Source organism: Arvicola amphibius, chromosome 2, assembly GCF_903992535.2.
Source record: "Arvicola amphibius chromosome 2, mArvAmp1.2, whole genome shotgun sequence".
Lineage (NCBI taxonomy): Eukaryota > Metazoa > Chordata > Mammalia > Rodentia > Cricetidae > Arvicola > Arvicola amphibius.
In genome coordinates this window covers 128315597-128326344 of record NC_052048.2, presented here as the reverse complement: position 1 = coordinate 128326344, position 10748 = coordinate 128315597, and the positions used below count along the sequence as shown (strand labels likewise).

Sequence of the window (10748 nt, the reverse complement as noted above, 5' to 3'; positions counted from 1 at the left end):
AGAGAGTAGGAAGCAGGTTGTGGAGACAATGAGTTCCTTTATGAAGTTTGGCTGTATTGGGAGGAGAGGGGTGTTAACAACCGGAAGGGATTGTGAGGTGGGAGAAATTCAAAGGATGCATGTGCTTGAATGAGGCAGAGAGGGAGAGAGTAGGAGAGAGGGAGAGAGAGAGAGAGAAAGAGAGAGAGAGAGAGAGAGAGAGAGAGAGAGAGAGAGAGAGGGAGAGGGAGAGGGAGAGAGAGAGAGAGCAGTTTAGTATTCAGAAAATAGAGGAGAAAATCGTTCAATCAGTTCCTTGCAAAGGTGATGGTAATGAGTCACGGAACACCCCCAGAGGGAGATGCTGTGTAACAGAAGAGGGGGAAGGAGGAGGGGGCGTTTCCAAAGCAGGTGGATTTGTACATTTTCAGGCAGAGCTGCTTCATCTTGCCACCTCCATTTCCTCATTGCAGCTCATGAGCCACGTGTGAAAGCATATGTGTGATATTGTGATGTCAGAGAGTGGCTATGGACAAGGAAGAGGGTCCACTCTCAGGGTCATGACGGGCATTAATGCAAGAGATAAATACATATGCATCTCCTATTATACTCCCTCCCTGTACATTCTTCAGAACAGGAAACTGGAAAAATTAGTGAAAAGAGAATTGGGACTCCCCAAAAGAGACAAGATAGAGAGAATTCCAAGACTTCAAAAGTTCAAGGATGTAGACCCAGTGTGCCAAATTAGCTTCAAGATATAATTAAAGAGTCATTCTTAGCATTAAAATCCATGCAGACAGTGACAGGCACAATAAAATTGGAAATGATCTGTTTTTAAAAGGAGCGAAAGGGGAATTCAATGCAGCTGAGTAAAATTGACTCTTGTCAATCTGTAATCACTAGTAACGATCAAATGTTCATCAGGAAACATTGATGCTCAAATATTATATCTTCATGCAGACACCTTTCTCGCGGTTTCTAGGCACACACATGATTCATAGGTTATACAAAGACCATGTTCAGAAACAACAACATTTCAGAGGGTGTGGGGGTGAATTTTGATTATCAACTTGATTGGAGTAAGAAACATCTATGGGATTAGTGGAGTGCACTTTTGGTGTTTCCAGAGAGGGTATTTCATAAAGAAATGACTGAGGGGGTAGGACATGTTCCGAATGTGTTGGGGAGGTACCATACCATGAACAGTCCCACACTGAATAAAAAAGGAAAAAAAGGGAAGAAAACCAGTTCTCATGGGATGTCCTTCTCTATGTGTGTTGCTTTTATTGGTTGATGAATAAAGGTCTTTTGGCCAATACCTTAGCAGAGTAAAGCTAGGTGGGAAATCTGAACAGAGATATATGGAGAGAGTAGGCAGAGTCAATGAGATGCCATGTAGCTGCTGAAGGAGGAAGGTGCCACATTAGCAGTAGGCCACAGCCTCATGGCGATATACAGATTAATAGAAATGGGTTAATTTAATATGTAAGAGCTGGGTAGGAATATGCCTAAGCCACTGGCCAAACAGTATTGTAATTGATGTAGTTCCTGTGTGATTATTTATGTCTGGGAGGCTGGGAAACAAAAAAGATCCATGTTTAGAATCAGTTGAGTATCCTGCCCATGGATGCAAAGCACCAGCCACCCTGAGTTCCCTTTACCATGCTTTCCCTACCATGACACACCATGTCCTTTCAAACAGAAACAAACTGTAGATGGAGGACTTTTTTTTTGGCTAGCTGGGTCCCACTGATGGGTTCTCTCCACCCATTGGGTCCCTGCAGTCGCTTATGAAATAATCACTCAGAGGCTAAATACTAAATATAATTGTTTGAGCAATGGCTTAGGGAGTTTTCTGGGTAGCTATAACTATAGACTAACCCATTTCTATTCATTTATATTTTACCATGAGGCTTGAGGGCTCGTGGCTTGTTACCTCACATCTTGCTGACCCAGTGGCTACATGGCATCTACTTGACTCCACCTTCTCCTCTCTGTATCTTTGTTTGGATTTTTCTGCCTAGCTATATTTTGCCTGTCTATGGACCGAAACAGCTTTATTCATCAACCAATGAAAGCAACACATATACAAAAGGATATCCCACATCAATGAACCTTTTCTTCTGTTAATTGCTGTTGTCAAGCATTTTGTCACAGCCACAAGTATATTGTAGAGAGGGCTTTGACCACAGTATTGTTCCATGAAGAACCAACAGCGATAACTAAGTAAGAGAGACTTTGGGTCAGGCAACACAAGTGTGTTGAAGGATCTCTAGGTCTGGAATGTCCAGTCTTTATTTCTACAGTGTTCTAGGAGGTAGAGTTTCTATGGAAGTGTGTTAGAAATTTCCAGAGACTTAGATGCTTGTCTCTAAATAAGGAATCTATAGACTTGAAGATTCCCAGAAAAATGGGAACATAAATTCATACTCTCGTCAGAATTTTAGAACACTCAGTCAGAATTCGGCTATGGCAGGACTGGGCGATGTGATAACAGACCTGTAACTCTAGTTTGTTCTATAGAAGTCAAGAAGAAATGGCAATGTGCTTGTTGATGAGCACAGACTAGAAGTGTCCATGCTGATGGCTACACATGTCCACTTCTGTCCCAAGCCAACCAGGCAATGGTAGAGCTGGGGTGGCCAGCTCTCCTTTTCCCCAAGGGCAAGTGCTGGCGTAGCTCGGCAGGGTTCCGTTTTCACCCCTTCTAGTCCCTGTCTGGGATGAGTCACCACCCTTTCTCTTTGGAACGTTAATTAAATGTTGTAAATCTCTCATTCATGACGTTCAGGCTGCGCTCTTCATGAATGTGTCCAGATAAAATCTGAGTGTTTGGCCTTGAAACCCAGGAGCGCTGATCAGCAAGGCCTTGGCTCATCAAATAAGCTTTCGGGCGTCTCTGAGAGGCTGTCCCCAGGAGTCTTATGTGTCGTTTAGAGAAGGGGGACAGTGTTCAGAGGAAGATGAAAGGACTCTACTGCTCCCATGTCTTACCTGGTCCAGAGGGCGTGGCTGGACTCCTCACCTCAGCCATACATGACCAGGTTCATCCACTGAGAAATAAGCATCGTCATTAGAATGGCTGTCTCTCTTTCTCTCCCCTCCCTTCTATCTGGTGTGTACGTCTTCATGTATGGAGATTCATGTATATGTAAATTATGTGTTTGGGGGCAGATGTTGCTGCCAGGTGTCTTCCTTACTTTTTGAAATGGAGTCTCTCATTGAACCCAGAGTTTACCAATTGGGTGAGGCTAGCTGGCCAGCAAACTCCTCAGATCCCCCTGTCTCCACCTCTCCAGGGCTCTGGGATTGTAGGCATGCACTACCATGCCTGGCTTCTTCTTTTTTTTTTTTTTTTGGTTTTTCGAGACAGGGTTTCTCTGCAGCTTTTTTGGAGCCTGTCCTGGAACTAGCTCTTGTAGACCAGGCTGTCCTCGAACTCACAGAGATCCGCCTGCCTCTGCCTCCCGAGTGCTGGGATTAAAGGCGTGCGCCACCACCGCCCGGCCATGCCTGGCTTCTTATGTGGGTGCTAGGGTTCTAAACTCAGGTCCTCATGCTTGTGTGGTAAGTACTCACTGACTGAGCCCCAACCCTGTGTAACCAATTCTTAAAGCTGGCTCATTTCACGTGGATCAGGGCAAAGATATACCCCTTCCTTAGAAGGTCACAGTTCAGTATCAACAATGCCTTTTCCCAGCTCACTCTACCCTCAGTGTTCTGCCATAACACGTCTTTCTTCTACTTTCTAGGTAACTCCTCTACGATCCTCCACTCTACCAACGGAGCAATTGAAGGGCATATATTATTTTCTAAATAGCCCAGCAGGGAGATGTGTATGGGGCTTGACCAGCTGACTGGTTAGATGGCTCTAAAATTCAGGCTTAATGTACAGTGAGCTTGGTGGGCTGTTCTTTACTTCTCTCTTGGATTTATGACTCCCACATAATCCTCTGCTTTATTAAGCTATTGGAAAAAAATAAAATCTCTCTGCCAAGATCCTAAAGCAGCCTGGCAGCCTGCAATATATAAAGGCAGTAATTGGAGGCAGCTCCCATCCTCCCCCCACCCCCAGCCTGGCTGGCCTTTGACGGACTATTCAATACCCTGGGGAGAAAAATGTCCCTTGGAACTGGATCAGGAGATTGTAGCCTGGGACTGTGCCTGGCTCTGGGAGGGGAAGGTGCCTCACCTCCATTTCTGTCAGGTAGACTCCTTTGCCATCCCTGGAGAGGTTTCGGAATGCCTCTAGGATAGAGGTAGAAAGGTTTTGATCGGCTGAGAGGAGATGGAAAGTCTTCACTGTCCCCAGTGGGTGATTAACTCTGTTCTCCTGTTTCATGTAGCTCTATGCCGTGGGGGTGGCTTAAGGGTCTCCCATCAGGACAGTTGTGATTATCCTCCTCTCTCCCCTTCCAGATTCCATGTACCTCGACCCCTTCCACTTTGTCTTGTGTGTGTGTGTGGGGGGGGTGTTTGTTGTTTTGGTTTTTAAAACAGGGTTTCTCTGTGTAGACCTAGCTGTCCTAGAACTCACCTTGTAGACCAGGCTAGCCCTGAAGTCACAGAGATCCACTTGCCTCTGCCTCCCAGAGTGCTGAAATTAGAGGGGTGTGCCGCCACACCCAGTAGACTGATTTTTCTAAATGAGCACAGCTAGGGGTCTCCCCAATCTACTTCCGGCTTTGCTTTTACCCTTCTCAAGGTTCTACTCTGTCAGTCTTTCCTCGGAGCCTTGGGCTTTCCAGAAGGAACCATGGCTGTGGAGGATGCAGGGCTGTTTCTGGACCCCACACTACCATTCCCTCATTCCTAGCAGCTGTTTGGAACTGCACTGTAGCTTGGGACTTCGCACAGAACAAAAGCTATTCTGCTGAAAAGTGTGGGACCCTCTGGCCTCCATCTTTGGAGTTCTGTGGCTTGAAGAAAGACCTTCTGCTCCCAGGTATTCACTTGGGTGAAATTCTTTCACTAGGGACTGAAATCCTTCACTGCATAACTAAAGAGTAGATTTGATTCTAAACACAACCTGGAGAAAGAGGGGCAGGGTGACTTAACTGAACCTTGTTCCCGAGTCAGAGCCTGAATAGGACGAGGAGGTTAAAAGAGAGTTGGGATTGTAGGGACAGAAAAGAGTGTGGAAGGGAGGGTGAGGACATGGATGATGGCACTTTTATTGGTTATCGGAGGCTGGTACCCTCTGGAATTTCCAGGTCCTTGTGTCCAGGAATTGAAACAAACAAACAGAAATAGATAGACATGTGGAGAAAAGCAGAGGCAGAGACCCTTTAGTTGAGAAAGAAAACATGCCTGTCATGGTCGGTGTTAACTGACAACTATGACAGAATCTAGAATCACCAGGAGAAATGGGCCTCTGGAGGATTACCTTGACTGTATTCACTGAGCTGGGAAGACCACCGTGGGTGGCACCATCCCCTGGCTGGGATCCCGGACTGTGTAAGTAGAGAAAGGGCATGCATTTGCCGCTTTTGTTCCAGTTATGGCTGTGATATAACCAGTGTCTTCAAATTCTGGCTAACCTGTCTTCCCTGACTCTAACCTGCGACTATGAGCCAGAAAACAAAACAAAACAAATAAACCAAAACAAAACCTCATTTCCCTCAAGTTGCTTTGGTCAGAGTATTTTATCATAGCAACAGTGAAGGAAAGGAAGACAACTTCCAAGAGAGGAAGCAGGCCAGAACTTGGAGGAAGGTTAGAATCTCAATGGCATGGTGTTAGGAGGGTGGTAGGGCATGCTGTGTCATTTGCATAGCACCAGGTACCACACAAATTTGCATGCTATGGGCTTTTTGTTTTCTTTTCCCTTTGAGAATGTACTGTCCGTTCTGTTGGCTTTGGTTGGGGAGGGTCCCAGTCTTTCTCTTGACCAGCTGGTTTCTCAGATGTGTTAACCTCACAGCAGCCGTGTCGGGGGCTTGCAGACCTCAGTCTCTACCCTAATTCTCACCACTACGGACAGTCTCACTCTTAGATCTGGGAGTCTCAGGCAGGACACCAGCCTGCCTACTCCTGAGTCTTCACCCAGGTCCTGGGATGTCAATGCTTTCCTGGCTATCTGTTGAGCTCATGGGTCACTGGGAAGGTCTACAGAAAGCCCCCAGGGTCACTCACTTGCCATGGTTTCCAGCCGTATCAGGAAGCAGACGAGGCTGGGGAAGCTGACTCGACCAGCGTTGTCGCTGTACCGGAGTGTCATGAGACTCAGCAGCTCGTTGCCGATGAAGATTCCTGAAAGGAAGTCTGGGATGGAAAGGAGAGTCGGTGAGCTAAGCGGACACTGGAGATGGGGTGGTCCTCTGCTTCACAAGGGTCAACAAACCTGTCACGAGGGTCTAGCAGCCTTCTACCACATCCCCTGATCAGTCCAGTAGGTCAGCCAGTGCCCCCTCACTCAGGCCCTGGCCTTTTTCTCCTGATCGCTGGCTGCTGTGTCCTAGTGTCGCAAGCCTGCAGCTCGGCTAGAGGCCAGCTCAAGGAACTCAAGACACTGACACGTTGTCTTTTCCAATAATTAGATAATCCCCATGCAGCATGGAGCTGCCAGGACACCTAAGGGCTGAAGTCCAACCCTGCCTCTGCCAGGTTTCTCTCTTCTGGTGATCAATTAAACTGTCTTCCAGCTAGATGGCATGACTCCCTGTAAGCCCCGTATAGTGGTGCTGCTAATGTAGGCAGGTGTGGTCTCCCTGAAAGATGGAGGTTCAGTTCTATGGTGCCCATCCAAGGAAAGGCTGGGACACAAAAGGGAGACCACAACTCAGAAGGCTGCCTCGACTGGGCAGAAGATAAGCCTCTTGCCCTTGTCATCTTGCATCTCTAGTTATAAGCTCCAGGGAGTTGCCAGCCACACAGGTGACAAGTGCAGAGTGGCCAACAGTTATCGCTCTGGTGAGCAGGCAGACACTTGAAATCTATGCAGGGATGAGCTTGGTGGCTCATGGGCCACATGTAGTTAGAGTCACACTTGACTTCTTCAGTAAAGGTGATAACATAGGAACCAAATGCCTTCAGTTGGGGCTTGAGTTTTCCTGACAGCAACCTACCTAACCTCTGAGCTTCTGAGCTGAACTGGAAGTGGTCCCCACTTCACCCCCTTGTTTTATTCTGGGTCAGTTAGGCTGTTTTGGTGATTCTGTCTTTAATTGGTTCTGTAATGGTGCTCCAAGTGTGGCCCTATGTCAGTCAGAAATTAATCCCTGGAACTTGCTGGAAATGGAGGGAAAGCTGCGCCTTCCTAGTTCTCACAAACCTGGCAGGGCACTGTGGGGCAGCTCAGCTGAGTCTCTCAGCTTTCTGCTATGCTGAAGACCCACGACACTGGGACGCACAGTGACTGTCATAATTAAGGGGAGGAGCTCTGCTCAAATGGAGAGCCGTGTCTTGCATTTCTACCCCTTTCTGTACCAGGAGTGTGAAAAGAAGAATTATGGAGGCGCTTTTTCCAGAGTTAACCTGGGGGAACACGAGTCTACGGTTTATTAAGGAAGGTGGCCATTTTCTTACATAACCTTTGTGTGATCTGTCTTCCTCACACGCATGGAAGAAGCAATGTTTCCTGCCCTTCCCAGTTTGCGGCCAACTGGAGACAGTGGAATGAGACGATGCGAACAGTTTGTGGTGACCTATGAAGCACTCTGCACCCTAAAGTGTTGTTATCATTGACCCAGGCCGGAAAGCTCAAGCTCGGTGTAATTTAGCCATGAACTTTATGTGAAGAGAGAGAAGTGAGAGCCCCAGCCTGCTGTGGATATTTAACCCCGACAGCCCAGACAGTGAGCTGGAAGCTGCTGGAAGATGAGCTCCATCCCTCGTAGCTCATCAGTCCTGTGGTCCTCCCCCACTCAGTAAGATCGGGTTGGAGGGAAATTGGTACAGGACTGCTCAGGCTACAGCGGGGCGGGAGGCGGGGCTCGTATCTGAGTTTAGAGTGTTGGGAACCTGTGAAGGTCAGTGTAGGGAGGGGAGGACCCACAGCTAGAGCTCTCCTTTCTCCCAGCTGCCCACCCTCACTGTGTCAGCCTTGCTGGGAATGCTGGGAATACAGGACTTCACGCATGCCCCACGGCCCCCGGTCATCCAGGAATCACAAGCCCCATGTTACCTGTACTCTCTATGACCTTCCACAGGTCTGAGCTCAGGAGAACTCCAGGGCTCCTCTGCATGTTCTGGAAAACATCCTGATGGGGGTGGGGGAGGGAAAGAAGCAAGAAGTCTGTGAGGACCCAGAGGAGGTGAATGGGAGAGGTTTTGTAAGTCTCTTCTCCATCCCCAGAAGACACCTTACTAACGTGTACAAGAAACCAGCTTACAAGAGAGATAGAGGGGAGCATGGGGCAAATGAGAATGGCCACATCCTTTAAGTCAGTTATTCTGGTCACATCTGGACCTGAAGCTTTCTCTTCTCACTCCAGACCCATGGGAAATTTGGCTCTCTTTGGGAAAGCACAGGCTTCTGTCTAGACCAGTAGTTCTCAGCTTCCTAAAGCTGCAACTCTTTAATACAGGTTTTATGTTGTGATGCCCCCAACCATAAAATTATTTTCATTGCTACTTCATAACTGTAATTTTCCTGCTGCTATGATCGTAATGTAACTGTTTTTGGAGACAGAAGTTTGCCAAAAGGGTCATGACCCATGGGCTGAGAATGGCAGCTCTACAGAGTTTGTGTCCAGCAGTTAAGTGCACAGATGGAACGGGTGATCATCTCTCCGAGCTGAAGAGCTGAAGAGCTTTCCAGTTCAGCTCTTGACCAACTAGGGAACTAATCTTCACCAAGTTACGTCACCTTTCTAGGCCTTGGTTTCCTCATCTGCAGTACAGGGCTATTGACAGTGCCTGCCTTCTAGGCTTGTTACAAGAAGCCAAGGAGCAAACACTGATAAAGTACAAATCATGAAATGCTTGTCGTTCACTAATACCTAAGTGTGCAGGCTCATCTATGAATCCTCTCACTTGCCCATTAGAGAGAGCTATATAGAAAAAACCAACAGCAGGTTGGGGCTGGGTCCTGGTCCCAGCATGGCTTTAGCAGCCACTGCTAGCCACTCTTGCTTATACTGGAGACGTTTCCTCTCTGCCGAGTGTTCATTGGAATCCTGGCCCACGGCACACCTCCTAGATGAGGTCTTGGATTAAGTGGGCAGCTGCCCAGGACTGAGCACAGAGCGCCTGGCTGGAGTCCATACACACTGCTGCCTCCTGGGAGCTTTTCCACGTCCAGAGAGCAAATCCCAGGTATGCAAGACAAGACCAGCTGGGGTGGGGAAAATAACTATAGGACGACAGCTTGAGAACCTCCCCCTGGGCTTATTTGGTTATTGATAGGTTTGAAGACAGACTTCAGGTGATTTCCATTACATTAGCTCATTCATTTAGTCGCTGATTAGCTAGGCCATTTATTGAGCAATTCTGAACACGGCTGTGTTATGCGCACTGTGGAGGTCTCTGGGGGAAAGATGAACATGAGGAAGACCCTGCCCTGGAGGACCCAGCCTTGTAAGGCTTAGGAGGAGCCTGTTGTTGTGGAATATTAACTGAAGATGGGTTACATTTGTTTATGCTGTGGAGCATTTGTTTAATGATGCAAAGATGTCTTACATCCTTTCGTGTTACATTTGTTTAACTCTATAACGCTGTGTTACTCTGCCTGTCTAAAACACCCGATTTATCTAGTAAAGAGCTGAATGGCCGATAGTTGGACAGGAGAGAGAAATAGACAGGGGTGACTGGCAGGGAGAATAAATAGGAGAGAGGGAGAAGGATGCTGGGAGTCAGACACAGAATAAGAAGGAAAGAAAAGACATACAGACCTAGAGAAAGGTAAAAGCCCAGAGGCAAAAGATAGACGGGGTAATTTAAGTTAAGAAAAGCTGGCTAGAAACAAGCCAAGCTAAGGCCGGCATTTCTATGTAATAGGTCTCCATGTATTTATTTGGAGACTGAGTAGTGAGCCCCCAAAGAGCGAAAGAGAAAAGACTAAAAATCAAACAACTTGTGCACCATTCTAGTGTCTGATGAGAAGCCCAATGGTCCACAGTCAGGGGTCAGGGGATGCATCTTGTCATAGTCACATAGGCGTACTTAATTCAGTCTTTCAAAATGTGCAGAGCTAGAGACATGATTAGACATATAAAATACTGGTGCTCTTTGTTTTGTAAAAGCAGCTTGTATGCAGGTATATGTGTATATTTATTTGTGCACTCATTTATTTATTTGACATAGGGCTGCTCTCTGTAGCCAAAGCTGGCTTCAAACTCAGACTCTTCCTGCTGCAGCTTCCTAATGCTGGGATTACAGATGTGCCCATCATGCCTGACCAGATTATACCTTTATTTAATGTGTATAGATGTGCCTATTACAGGACACTCGCTGGAACATATTAACTGGGTCTTAATGCTTTCCCTTTGGCAAGAGGCAAGACCATGGTTCCTTTTTTGAGTTTGCTTTTTCTCATTTATGTTTACTATCAGCAACAGGCACAACTTTTAAAATCAGGGAAAAGTTCAAAATATTAAGGTAGACAATGCGACCTGCTCTACAGGTATCGCATAGAAGATGAGGGGTCAGAGCAGACAGTAATTAGGTTATAGGGACTGGCAAGAAAGATTTGGCAGGGAAGGCATATCCAAAGCTTCCTGTATTTTTAGGGTGGATGAGCAATGGCCAGGCTTGGGGTATGGAGATGGGAGGGAGGAAGGGCAGGGCAGAGCAACAAAGGCATAGGGTTTATCAGGGACAGCAAGACA

The 10748-nt window shown here is 47.1% G+C and overlaps 1 protein-coding gene across 1 annotated transcript in view; it reads right to left on the bottom strand.

Moving 5' to 3' along the window:
* Positions 1 to 4078: 4078 nt before the first annotated feature.
* Capn13 (calpain 13) overlaps positions 4079 to 10748 on the bottom strand; it is a 58284-nt gene continuing 51614 nt past the window's right edge. Inside the window, exons 18-20 of the mRNA XM_038319358.2 lie at positions 8105 to 8180; positions 6115 to 6243; positions 4079 to 4227 (exon numbers count right to left, since the gene is read on the bottom strand). Of these exons, the coding sequence (XP_038175286.2) occupies positions 4079 to 4227; positions 6115 to 6243; positions 8105 to 8180 (354 nt within the window). The remainder of the gene's footprint in view (positions 4228 to 6114; positions 6244 to 8104; positions 8181 to 10748) is intronic.